We start from the raw sequence: 14,363 nt of genomic DNA on the forward strand, positions 1-14,363 counted from the left end.
TTTCAAACTTCATTTTCAGCATGCTGATTGCTGACTGTTTTGCATTGAATACTACAGAATTTTAATTCGAGAGGGACAAAAAAAAAATCATAAATCTTTTGTCACCACCTTTCTATCATTGTTGCAAGTTGGATAATACTATCCCATTCAAAAGTTATGACATGTTGAGGCCTAGGCACTCGGCAAGTAAATTTTTCTGTACAATAATGACAACACAAAATGTTTTTCGAAGGAAACCCCAGTGCTTGACCAGCTTGGTCCTTATTATATCTACTCTTAACTGTAGAGGAAGCTGCCATGTTACGTAGCAACAAAAGAAAAGAGTAAGTGATTATTCTTGAAAGTTGAATAGAATAATATCATATATATATATATATATATACCTGATAGAGGAGATATATATATATATATATATATATACCTGATAGAGGAGATGAGCTGTTAAAAGTTAAAACAGTGCTAATGAGAAATGAAAGCAACAAGGTTTTATTAGTGGGCTAACCGCTAACCTACTATTTTTCAAAAGTAATTGCCCTTTTAATATTTTGGTTTGTATATTAATTTAGCTATGAGCCAAACAAATATTTATAAAATATTGAAGCCCAGCACGCAAACATGGGTACCAAAGACCTTTTCTACTTTCTTTCTTTATTTAATTTTCTTTTTCTTTATAGCTCTTTTTCATTCAGGCCAAAGTTTGTCGAGGGCTTTTGGACCATACCCAATTGGAAGATGCCACGTAGGGAATCACAAGTCAGCAATTTTGGAAACTTTTAGCGGTTTTGGGAGAGAAGAAAAGTATGTGTATTACGGCGGCTGGCATTTCCAAATCTCATTCTTCTAGTAGTAGTGACATCATTTAGCAACATAGACGGCTCCTAATCTTAATCACAAAATTAAAGTGACAAAAAAACCCACGCCTTTATGGGGTACACTAAAGAATTTTTATGATGGACCAACACCAGCCTCAACTCTAAAGCCACCAACTTCACAATATTAAATGCACTAAAAAATAAAATAAAATGAAAAACTTCACAATATTCATCCACCACATAAAGAGTTCAGAAGATATTCCCCATTAAAGGGTACGTACACTATATTCAACTTTTGCAAGACACTTGTGGGGTAGTTGTATTATTCGGTTCTCTCAAAGGAACATATTTTTGTTTGAATCTTCCCTTTGATCATTGAATATTCCAAGGTCATATATTTTATCTCATCTTTTTTCACAATTATTTTATGTGATTAACTTTCTGTTACATTCATATAGATTCATCATTTTTTCTCAACTACTCATAGTTAAGGGTGTTCAATTAGCTCCATAAACAAATCAACTTGCTCGAACCGTCCAAGCCAGCCCAAAAATTGGCCTACTCAATGCCGATGAAAATCATAAGTGGGTCTCCACCTCCAACAACTGATACTTGTGGGTTGGTTGGCAGGTCTTCTCATGAAATTCAATTTCAACCGACCCGACTGATATCCACATCGAAATCTCATCTATCTCTACAAGTAGGAGCAGTTTTCCAGTTAGTTTTGACCAAATCTTGATGAGATGTGACAAGATCTCGTCGAGACCCAACGAGTTCGGCCAACCCGACTTCAACCGAAGACTAACTGCTACTCCGAGTAGATCTACTTGAACCGACTCCTCATATCAATCAACACCAAGTCCAGATCTTGGAGACCCAAGTGATCGATTGATTCCGGCCCTTCTGGATTGGACAAAAACCCAACTCGGCCTAACCCATGAACAACCCTACTCACAGTTTGCCATATTAGAGTTGATTGCATTTTTTTTGTTTTTCCTTAATTCGTTAGTTGGAGAAGTAAGATTTGAATTCGATGTATTTATTAATACTAAAAAAAAAATACCAATTCACCCTTAAAAAAAAAAAAAAATACCAATTGAGGTATAACTCTTGACAGCCTCATTACACTTTAATGGATTGTTAATTGTGTATTTTGCTATCACCATATCAAAGATTTAAAGATTCGTGAGGTTGAGGAAGGGGGACCTCGCCACACTTTTTTAAGTTTTAAGGTTCAAAGCAACAAAAGAAATCAGAAGCAATAAACATGTGATCATTAATGGTTCTGTTGATTGGATTATTAGCTCGTGGACTAGCACTGAAAGCTCTATATAAATCTTATCAAGCAATTTTGGCATGTCCAGTTGCCCACTCAAGCAACAAAAGGAAAAATAAAATTTCCATGTTCTCAAATTATATGCAATAATTATCATGGGGTTAACTTAAGATGATATCAAGATACTACAACTTTCTGAAGGGACCCCCCTATATTTTATATTTTTATGTGCCATCAAATGACAGTTCATTTTCCTATTTGACAGTTCATTTATTGAAAAGAGGTTTATTGAGAGACGTGGGTTGTCGTAATGGTGAGCCACCTTTTTTTTTTTTTTTTTTTAACAAAACGACTTTTGAGATTTTTTTTAATAATAAATAAATAAACAATGGATGTACAAAAAATAAAAGCAAAAAGTGAGATAAATAAATTAGGGATTTATGCAGCAACTTAATTTGGTCATAGTTTCAAAGGTGATTTGTTTATTTTTACTAAAATTTCAGTATGTTTCTATTAACAAATAGAGCTTCATCTTGGATTCTTAATTGATATAAATTGTTGAAATTCTTATTCGTTTGTGAGTTGTTAAAAGTTAAAACCTACTTTGGACAAAATATATTTATTGCGGTTATCGTTGAAGACTCGAAGTATGCTTGTTTGGGGGAGTTAATGGAATTGGACGAATTCTTTTTTTAATATCTTTCTATTTCCTTTGTTTGAGAATTTTAATGAAGGTAATGTAAAGTTTATTTCCTTATTTGGGAGTTTATGTGAGAGAGTATGAAATGAATAGAAGGGAACACTCATTCATCTCTATTCCCTCAAAACATTAAATTTTTATTCTCCAAAATTGAGAGAAATTGGAGGAAATGAAATTATATTTAGTTAATATTTTTCCAAAATTTTCCAAAATACTTCTATATATTTAGCCACTTTAAAAAAAAAAAAAAAAATAGGAGTCTAATAGTAATATTGCCATAAAATGATTTCATTCATTTCCTTTTATGTTACTCCCAAATAAGGTTATTTATATTCCATTCATTTTCATCCATTTATTTTAAAACATCCAAACAATATTACTTAATTCCATTACATTTCATTATTTTCAATTTATTTCCTTTACTTAAATACATTTTATTCCTTTTTTTTTTTCCATTCATTTTCTTTACTTAAATACATTTTGTTAGACTGTGAGCTATGTCATTCCACCTCAAAAGCAATTGGTGATGCAGAAGACACAATTAAATCTTTTATACCCTCCAACATCACACCACGCGGGCATGTTTTTAGAGTGGTTGTAGAAAATCAAATTGTAGTCCCCCAAGCAATCTCTCCATCACAATGACACTTTAGTGACTTGAACTCAAGACCTTAACTCTGATACCATTTTTTAGTGACTTGAACTCAAGACCTTAACTCTGATACCATTTGTTGAACCGTGAGTTGTGTCATTTTACCTCAAAACTAATTAGTAATGAGGAAGACACATTAAAATCTTTTATGGCCTTTAACATCACACCACGCGGACCTGTTTTTAAAATGGTTGTAAAGAGTCATATTGTAGTTCTCCTAACACACTTCATTCCATTCCATTCATTTTTATTTATTTATTTTTTATGATCATTCTATTCAATTTTTTTATGAACTCTCAAACGAAGACTTAAAGTAGTGAAAATTTATGGTAATCAAGAAATTGTGCTCTTCATGCTTTTGTTGCATCTTTCTATTATAAATTTCATTATTGTTGTAAACATATTGTTTAAGTGACGCAAATTTTAATTTGAATAGATTCCGTTGTTTTTCTTTATCGTTGGAGGATGTTTTTTTTGTCCCCACACAAAACGTCAACATCTTGCTTGTGGGTTGTTTGGTGTTTTTATTTTTTATTTTATAGTGGTGATGTTGTGCTATAAATTATAGTTGTCTATTTAGTTTGCATAAAGAGACGTTGCATGTCATAATAATAAATAAATAAAAAGAGACGTTGTATGTTGTTAATTAGTGGTCATCCTAAAACAATTGTTTGACTTTTTATGTATATGATGCACTTGACACTATGATGCTTACAAAAGAAAAACAAAACAAAACCCAAGACATGGTGTTTATAATTAAATGATTTGGTATTAAGAAAATACTAAAATAGTTATAAGGTTTAGTTTGAGTCCTCTCTCTCTATAATAAGGGGAAATACAAACTAAATCTCAAAGATTTTTTTTAAAAAAAAAGGAAAATTAATAACAATTCAGCAATTACAAAGTTACGAAAAATTTGAACCATGATTCTCCGAATATATGAGAGCAAACTATGCTATTAAGTTAGACGAATCGAAGTCAGCAAAAGACTGTACCTCTTGGATAGGTGTTGAAATCAAGACAAATCTCTAGTTTGCTTGTAGGCTAGCCTAGCCAAAGCGTTTGTAGTCTTTATTAGCTTTCCATTATTTACATGTGTTTGACTTTGATCTTCCTTACCATTTGAAGAAGAACGTACAGCAATCAACAATAGATTTTAGAATTAGTTTAACATCCTCAGGTGTTTTCATAAGCATAACAACTAGTATAAGGTGTTCAATTCAACTTCAAAACTAGTAAACCTCGTACTCTTGCAAGTGTTGGAAAGATGCTAGCCATCCCTAAGAACCTGCTGTTGGAAAATATGGCTAAATAAACAAGTTTTGATTTAACAATATAAACCCTAAAAATTAGCAATGACAAAAATCAATAAATAGAGTTAGAAAAATCTCACAAACTATAGAATCACGCAAATTGCATTGTCCTTAAAGGTTGATTCATATCACCCAAAGTAGAACTCGATGCAAATGGTTCTCTTGGCTGAATAACCCCCCAGGATTAGACTATAACAATTTCTTCAAGTTGAATGCACACCCAAGCAAGAAAAACCAAGAACAACCTTATTTGCCTTTCCTTAAAATCGAAAAATAGATGTTGAAATTTATGTGGAGATGAGCAGAAAAATAGAGCAGAACAAAGGGAGAGAGGCGGCTGTGTGTAGTTGAAAAAATTGAAGAGAAAAGAGTGAAAACCAAGGGTTTTATAGCAAAGAAGCAGAGGATATATGGGCTGCTCCAATAGTCACTGTGCATGCCCAACGAGTAGCACATTAAATGCTCCCAACGGGCTGCTTGGTTAATGCTTAATAGGTTGAATTGAATTGGGCTAGATGAAGAAGAAAAGGAAAATGGATACAACCCAAGCCCAACACCTACTCCATTATTTTTAAGTTATAACGTAACAAGGCTTATAAACACATACCAAGGTTCACTCCTAACCAATGTGGGATACAAAACAAAGGCTTAGTGTTTGAAACACACACATTCCAACACCTGCAACGGGTAGTAATTCAAATATCTCTCACACAACTACAAATCCAATGACCAAGCTGATTCTTAATAAGATTGCTACCACTAACTAATCCTAGGTTGCTCACATTTGAGCCATCAATATTTTAGATGGAAAAAATGGCCCCACCATAGGTGGGTTTTTTGCTCATTCAATAGGGGACAAGAAGATAGGGGCATATTTTGTATCTCGAACTCTCAATAGTCGTATCAAGTTTTGAGCCTGATACAAGTTTAGCGCTGAAGTCAAAACTCTCAAGTGTGAAAGTAATTCGTGTTAGCAAGTTGTGTTTATGTTATGTCTATGTAAGGATAGTGGAATGACCTATTTGATAATAGTATCAAAACCTTATAACTCTAACATGACCCATTTATTAAGCATATTGATCACTTAGTACACAAGTTGTATTGAGAAATATAGACATGACCCATTTCCATTCCTTTAATAAACATGAATTTTGTCAATGCGAACATGGCCCATTACAAATAATTTTAAAATGACCCAAAACAAAGAATTGATCAATATAATCATTAAAATTCTTTTAACTACTCAATTATATTTGGAATTCAAATTTGTTGTATAAAATTAGATATTAAATTCAATAAGGATGCAGTGTAAAACTCAAGTTTTACTTCCTCAAATTCCAACATGTCACATCTTCATATTACATATTAAAGAATATGCACAACCACACTTAATCAATTCCAATACCCATTTGAAAATATAATTTAATTAAAAGTTTATTGAGATATTATTATGTATGGTAGGCTGTATTGAATTTTAAATAAAAAACTAATATAACGATCTCTTATTAAATGGTGTAAAATATGGATTTGATACCCCATCTTTACCAAATTCAAACTTATAAAATTAACATTTATATGATTGGGTCATTATGCATTAAGCAAGTCAACACAACATCAAGTCACTTTAATTGAGTCACTTTAATCCGGTAACAATGGGTCAATTCGCTCCACTAAACCCTAATCTGCCAAAAACTGTCCTATCAAAAAAAAAATCTGCCAAAAACTGTGTCGGGTGACTCGTGTAATTGGGTTGTGTCTAAATTAGAACGACTGACAGGTTTAGATACACCTGACCTGTATGGGTATAATATTATTGAGTTCCCAAACTGGGATTACTGTAACTCACTGCCCAAACAGATTACCAAACGCTCCCACTCTTTTTCTTTTTTGTTTATCCCAAACTTATAGCGTAGAAGCTTTATACGTGTGCCTCACAATTCTGCTGAAACTGTGAAGGCAATGGATAGCTTAACAACGAGCCCAACAGCTCGGATTTTGACTACTCTGACCCAGTTCCCAACACGACATGACCACCGACCCAGAAGAGGTTGTCTTGTCCTTCGACCTTCTCGTACACTTCGCAGAGCTCCAAGTATCGTTTGCATGGCGGTCAGTACAAAAAATCCCAGAAAAAAATTTGTTTTGTTTTTGTTTTTGTTTTTTTCACTTGGGTTTTATTTATTTTGGTGAAATTCAGGAACCATATTTGATAACGAAGCTGGAGTCTGCTGAGAAGACTTGGAAAGACCTATCGGTATGCCTGAAAAGCTTTGAGTGAATTGTTTCACTGTTAATGTGTATCAGTGTATGTGTGTGTGTGTGTTTCAAGGCCAGTCATATATATTTATTGAATTAGTTGTTGTTTTGTACTTGTAATTGATTTTTTAATTGCTAAGTTCTACATTTAGCCAGTGAGTTTTGGACCCACAATCTCACCTTGGCTTAGAGGAAGTGCCATTTGAGTTATAACTTATTGGCATTTGTACTCATAGGATATGGAAGTTTTGTGATGATTTGCTATAAAATGATCTAAGAGGGAATTTGTATTTCCAAATCCGAGTATTGGGTTTTTTTTTTTTTTTTTTGGTATGGTTTGTCTAATTGGGATTTTGAAGTAGTTTGCAAATAATGGGGATATAGCCTTTTGAAGATTTTGATTGAAACTTAGCAAAGTCCTTGAGAAGAAGGTTGGGAGATGGATGATAATTTAGCTTAGGAGATGGTGGAGTTGAACAATTATCATGGACTAATTGTTAGAGAATCATATGTACCATTTCCGTGGAAGGAATTACATTCTATATAGAGAGATGGTTTTAAAAAGGATATAATGGTGGGAAAAAATACATGTAGCCGATCCTGATTAGCCAATGAGCATAGCCACCTTGAGTTTAATGAGGATTCAGGCTTAGTTGAATTCTGCTGATTTGTAATGAATCACATTTTATGCATAAAATATGGTTGATTGAAGTGATGAATCACAAAGTAATGGTTAGTCATTCTGAGATTTGTCCTATTGAGAACGAGAGACTGAACGGTCAATAAACACATGAAAGGTGCCAGAGTTAGACATGATTGTGTTACTGAAAGCAATAACCTATAAAAAAAGATTGTATTATGTTACTGAAGGTAATTATGGTCCATGGAAGAGTAAAAAGCTTCCACTATGGAGAATAGATTAGCATATGTTGTAAGGTTAAAACCTTGGACTTCAATGTACTTTTGAATCAAATTCAAGACTATTTATTTCAAATTTGGTTGAAGGTAGACCCATTACAGTTAAACCCATTCATTGTGTCCTTTCCTCAGATAGCATTTTTCCCTGTGGAACTCTTTGCAGCCACTGGTATGTGCAGACTATAGGCTTAATGGGGAATCTGAAGACAAGTATAAAACTAGTGCTACTAATTTTGCAAGGCAGATTAGTAGATCTATTATCTTATCTAAAATCTGGCCCCTTATTTTTGAAGGAACTTTATTTGAGGTTTTCAGTGATCGGCCTATGAAACCTAGTTTCTTATATCCACAATGTATAATCTCTTATTATGGTGCAGCCCTAATAGTTGATCTGGTTTTTAATGCTGGATTTGAATTTACCCAATGATATTTTTTAGGTCAAGTTAGCTGATCCAGACGTCGTCTCAAATCCCAGTGAATACCAAAAGCTGGCACAATCTATGGCTGAGCTTGATGAGGTACTGTATTTCACTTTATTTTTTATAAGGGTGGGTTTACTTTTAACACTGTGTTGCAGTTAGTTGCAATTTTTACTGACATAGTTGTTCTTCTCTTCCGTACTTGTAGGTTGTGTCAACCTTTAGAAGTTTGAAGGACTGTGAGAAGCAGTTAGAAGAGGCAAAAGGTTTACTCCCTCTTGTTTACTTTTGCAAAAAATAAAAATATTAAGGTTTGTGTTAACAATCATCTATCTTCCTCTGCTCGTTTCTCATTTCAGCTTTAGCAAAAGAGAATGGCACTGATGAGGATATGGCAGAGATGATAACTTATGAAATTAAGTCTTTATCCAATCAACTCAAAGAGCTTGAGGAGAAACTAAAGGTTATCCACTTTGTATCAGTGATATATGTTTTAAATATACATATATGCTTTTATAATGTTTTATAGTTATATGCTCCTTCAAATGCTTCATATTTTGTTTTATATATTCTTCTCTCTCCCTCTCTCTATTCTTCTTCTTTTTTTCTTTTTCTTTTTTTAAATGTTTTTTATGAAGCTTTTTCCCTAAAATTTTATTTGACTAAGCAGTATATCTTTTTACTAGATTCATTGTTTTACCTGCTGCTTCACTCATGAAATGCCAGCGGCTTCATCAAATTGGTACTAATAGACTTGATCTGAGATCAATAAATTATTAATTTAATGAACATTCTAAAAGTTGAGCTTTAGAGAAAACTCCAAACTTTTTATCCTCATTTTCATTATGATACTAATCTTTCTCTTCTCTGAACTTGGAATGCGCTATTGTTTTTCATCCTCCCTTTATTTGCATTTTCCCCTGATTAGGAAGCTAAAAACATGGAATTTCCTTTTACATTAATAGGTGTTACTGCTACCCTCCGATCCTCTCGATGCAAGAAATATAATGATTGAAGGTATGTTCTCTTCTGCCAGTGATAAATTGTACCATCTGATCAATTTTTAACCAAATATCATTTAGGCTATAGCTGTAGTAAAAATGCATCCTCATATGTGGATTAGCTGATCTTGATTATAATCTTTACTTATGATAATGAGCCATGGCTTGGGGTGATGTAATCCATCTATCAAGCATTGGTCTAATTCAGGCCGAATGCCTTATAGGTTGCTTATATTCTACAATTCTTCTGTTTCATCCGGTCATTCTTGAGTTTTTCTTCTTTTGCAGTAAGGGCGGGTACTGGTGGCGATGAGGCTGGAATATGGGCCGGTGATCTTGTAGGTACATGCTTTTTTTATCCTTCCAAATCTATGGCATTGATTCATTTTTAGTTGCACACAGCATTGGAAAATAGAAAAAAATATTTACTATTGACATATGCAGAAAAAGATGCTGGCCATGTAGTCAAAGTTCTTACCATTGACAGGAGATTAATGGGTCTAGCTTACAGAATATATAGAATATACTTGTTTTGTTAATATTTTCTGTTAATGATTTCCTGGACTTATATATGAATTAGTTACATGCTTCTGTACTGTGTTTCATCCTTTCTGAAAGTGCTTCTGCATGCATTCTAATGCTCCTTCCTTTTTATTTTTTTGCTCAAGGTCCGTATGTATCAGAAGTACAGTGAACGAAATTCTTGGAAGTGCACCCCCTTATCAAGCTCAGATGTATGTCTTCCTAGCTTTCCATCAGAATTATGCATCTTATTGTTTCTATGTGACTTGCAGAATTTTTATTTATGTATTTATTTCTCTATTATTAAGGCTGAAAAAGGAGGATTTAAAACTTTTGTGATGGAGATCAAAGGGAATCGTGTCTTCAGCAAATTAAAATATGAGTCTGGTGTTCATCGGGTTCAACGTGTTCCTCAGACAGAAACGCAGGGTCGTGTGCATACGTCTACTGCAACTGTAGCCATAATGCCAGAGGTAGAATGCATTTGGTGTGCCATTTACATCTGGGGTTTTGAATAAAATTCATGTCAAATATTTTTAGTTTCAACTGGAATCTTCAATGTCAGAAGCAGTGGGGTTTTTATTGTCTAGTCTGGGGGAAGGCAACCATTTTCTACTAGAAAATTTTGCATGCAATTTCTCTTTCTTAAAATGAGTCACAAATCCTTAACAATGCCTCATAATGTTGATCTCTGGATGCATATTTGCGGACAATGCTTTAGAAAACATTAGTCTAAGGCTGCTTCAGAATCTGGATGCTTGTTCTTGTGGCTGTGATGTTGTTAATGCTGTTTGTCTTGTCTTTTATTTTCTCTCCTTGATGCCTATTTATTTTACTATATCCTTCGAGCTTACGCTAATTCTTGATTTAGGTGGATGACGTTGAGGTGGTGATCGACCCAAAAGATATTGAACTAACAACAGCGAGGTCTGGGGGTGCAGGAGGTAATGGATCTGCAAAATTGAAAAAATAAATATTCATATAGTGATTTGCTTTTCCATGCTTCATTTTCTGGAGGAAAAAAAAAGGAATGAAAAATCCTCATTAGGTCATTTCTTTTGCGTGATCATCATGCAGGCCAGAATGTCAACAAGGTGGAGACAGCTGTTGATCTTGTCCACAAACCAACAGGAATTCGCATCTTTTGCACTGAAGAAAGGACTCAACTCAGGAACAAGGATCGTGCTTTTCAGTTGTTGAGAGCAAAATTGTGAGCAATTCACCATGTGCAAATTCTCATTCTATCATTCTCTCTCTCTCTCTCTCTCTCTCTCTCTCTCACACACACACACACACACACACACACACACTCACACTATAATTTGTATTTTTAGTATTCCCTATTCCTAAATGTTTCATTTCTCCTGAATGTTTCCACAAACTAAGGTTTGAATCTTCTGTGAGGTGTGTGTTTAATATTATTTTTAATGGGGACTGACCCATATATGGTTGTTTCTTGTTTATTAGTTATATCTTGAAGGCCTGGTCTGTTATATCATACATGCAATTGACAACTATGAATTCCATATATTCACTCTAAAATTGCATGTTTTGTCTTCTTCCCCCCCTTTTTCCCCTTTAAGTATCTTTCTGTGTTTATGATGATCCCTGAACTTGCTACAGGTATGAGATGAAAGTAAGGGAGCAACAAGAAAAGATAAGCAGTCAACGGAAATCACAGGTATTTCTCAGCTTAGAAAATATTTGAGATGTGTATGAGATTGCAACTCTAAGGAAACAAACAACACTACCTTGACATACTTTCAATCTTCAGTTTGATTTCACATTGAAAGTTACTTTAATATACTATCAATCTTTAGTGTCTCACATTTCACATTGATTTCTTTAGGTGTTGATTTGAGTATATTATTGATAAGTTGACCTAATGTACATTAGTAACTCTTAAGTTAAGAAACATATAATATTTAGCAACAAGTCACTTTAACATACTTTCAATCTCCAGTTTGTCATTTTGAAGGCATTATTGTTAATTTTATCATTGTTCAGTTGCAACTAGTGCAGAGAAGTTATTCTATAAGCTAACCACTGGAAGAAACATTTAGATAACTAGAGATCTAATAGGTGAACTTTTAAAATGTTGTACGTGTGTTTGCATATCAATATGCTCTAGTATGAGAGTCATTGACATTATTTTTAAGTGGTTGTTTCCCGCCTCTTTTTTAACAATCCTATCTAGTATACCAGCAAATGCATCAAGAACTACATAATGTTGTGCCCCATTTTTAAAAAAGTTTTGGATTGACCTAGAGAAGATGAATCTTGATATGTACTCATCTAGCTGTTCCAGATGAATGACGATAGGAGTTTTATTGCTTTATGTTATCAGGCTTTTTTTCTTTTCTTTTTTTTTTTTCTTTTTAATACAAATAATTGATGATAGCGAGAGCCTAGATGACCAGCAATGTTCTTGCTAATTTCCACCCAGTTGCCATTATGTATGCACTCTCCAACTTTTGATGTGAGGTTATAGTCCTTATGGAATGAGCCGTGGAACTTGTTTGCCCAGATATTATTTGAGTGTTTTGGATAATTCTTATTTTCTGAATAGTTTTTTGTTCAAATGTCCTAAGATGATGCCTTTTGACATTGGATCAAAGTATGATTCATGTTTATTTTGAAATGCAGGTTGGCACAGGTTCTCGTGCGGAAAAGATTCGAACGTATAATTTTAAGGTATTTAATATTGCATTTACCATTTTTCTTTGAGATTACTACAGGGACCAGTTTCTTGAGATTGTGGAGACCACTTTATACCCTAATAACAAGTAATGAAAAATTATCTGAATTTATTAACAGTAAGTGGAAGAAAGGCAAGAAAGGCAAAAAATGCATGGATAATGTGTAAAAACAAAAGAACCTTTTTATCAGTGTGTTAGTGAACTAATAAGACAATTTCATTGGGAGTCACTCAGTGCAGCTAATCACAACCCAATTGCTCATTGAATTATAAGCCTGTCTGGCTGTCTTGTCTTGAAGAAGGGTAATCTTATATTGAGATAAGTTATATAAATGTCCATTTTGGTGTTGATAAGCTTGGAAGGTTTTGAGGAAGTTTATAACACCTCATTATTTTTATTAGGACAATAGGGTTACTGACCACCGGCTAAAGATGAACTTTGAGCTCACCTCTTTCCTTGATGGTGATATAGAGACTGCAGTCCAGGTACTGTTTTTGGCAGCCATAGTCTCTTTTTATTGATGTGCGATTTCTTCTGTGTGTGTGTGTGTGTGTTTTTTTTTTTTTTTTCTAGTTTTATTTTAATCATAGTTCATGTTTAGAAATTTAATACACAATATTTACATTATTTAGAAAAGAGGAACAGCACAACGATTTCCTTGCCACTGAAATGCTTGTTTCAGGACTCAAAAAAATAATAATTTTGCTTGTTTCCTGCAGGCTTGTGCTGCTACAGAGCAGAAGGAACTACTAGAGGAACTCGCAGAGTCCACAGTTGCTCCAACTGGCTAATTAGCAGCATCTATGGCAAGTGATTAGTAAATTCAGGTTTTTGGATCAGATACGCAGGAAACCATTAATAAAGTTTCTCAAAAAAAAAAGTTGCTCTTAGCAAATGAAGGAAACGATGTCTGCCCCCAAAACCTGTTTACATGAAAACATTCTTCTGTAATTGGCTGATATGTTTGATTAGAAGACCCTTATTTTATTTTATATGTATGTACAGATGAAATGAGGAAATGGTTTCTATTGAAATTGTAAGATAAAGGGTATTCATATCTGAAACAACACCCCCCCACCCCCACCCAACAACAACAAAAAAGAACTTATTCTTCTTCATTGAATGCATAAGTTTCATGAACTTTGAACATTAGCTACCACATATGTATTTAGCTCTCTTTTTGCAAATTTTCTTAGAAACTTGCATGTCTGTGTTGTTTCACCTTGGACTGAAACACTGGCCAGCATTTAGAACATGGAAGAGCTTTGTCTAATCCCAAAACCATTAAAAATACACAAATTGTCACCGTGAATTCAGAATTCTTTTATTTCACATAACTTAGAGCCTGTTTAGATTGAAGGGAGAGAGAAGGGAAGTGGAGGAAAGTAGAATAGAGTTAACCGGAAATAGAGTGTACGGTTATGATACAGCCTTACAAAGGGTCAATACCTTGCCATTATGGGCCTACTCCTCTCCCAGATTGCGAAGCAATTAGTTGGACCCACAACTTGACGCTGGACTATTGGTCTTTCTGTTGAGCCGGCCCTACTGCCTAACTACCGAAATGGCCCTGATGGGCCCACGCCAGCAGATTGGACTGGGGTACCCACCATGATTTAATAAAATATCATGTGAGTAGAGAATTAGTCAATTAATGCACGTCTCTGCTCAGGAGTATATGGCACAATCGAAATGCTACCAGGTTGAAGACTACTAGCATTCCATTAACGCTATTAACTCAAGACTCAAGTTGCTTGAGCCCCTTTGGTCACATTGTTGAGGATGTTAGAGCTCT

At 34.2% G+C, this 14,363-nt stretch overlaps 1 protein-coding gene across 1 annotated transcript; it reads left to right on the forward strand.

The window, feature by feature from the left end:
* The first annotated feature begins 6,610 nt into the window (after positions 1 to 6,610).
* LOC115972094 (peptide chain release factor APG3, chloroplastic) lies at positions 6,611 to 13,632 on the forward strand. Its single transcript, XM_031092243.1, has 15 exons — positions 6,611 to 6,862; positions 6,951 to 7,007; positions 8,365 to 8,445; positions 8,555 to 8,612; positions 8,706 to 8,809; positions 9,312 to 9,363; positions 9,636 to 9,685; positions 10,016 to 10,081; positions 10,178 to 10,342; positions 10,741 to 10,813; positions 10,947 to 11,079; positions 11,493 to 11,550; positions 12,516 to 12,563; positions 12,970 to 13,053; positions 13,288 to 13,632. The coding sequence occupies exons 1-15, from the start codon at positions 6,713 to 6,715 to the stop codon at positions 13,357 to 13,359; spliced, it is 1,251 nt and encodes a 416-aa protein (XP_030948103.1). The 5' UTR covers positions 6,611 to 6,712; the 3' UTR covers positions 13,360 to 13,632.
* Positions 13,633 to 14,363: the final 731 nt, after the last annotated feature.

This window comes from Quercus lobata, chromosome 12, assembly GCF_001633185.2.
Source record: "Quercus lobata isolate SW786 chromosome 12, ValleyOak3.0 Primary Assembly, whole genome shotgun sequence".
NCBI classification, from domain to species: Eukaryota; Viridiplantae; Streptophyta; class Magnoliopsida; order Fagales; family Fagaceae; genus Quercus; species Quercus lobata.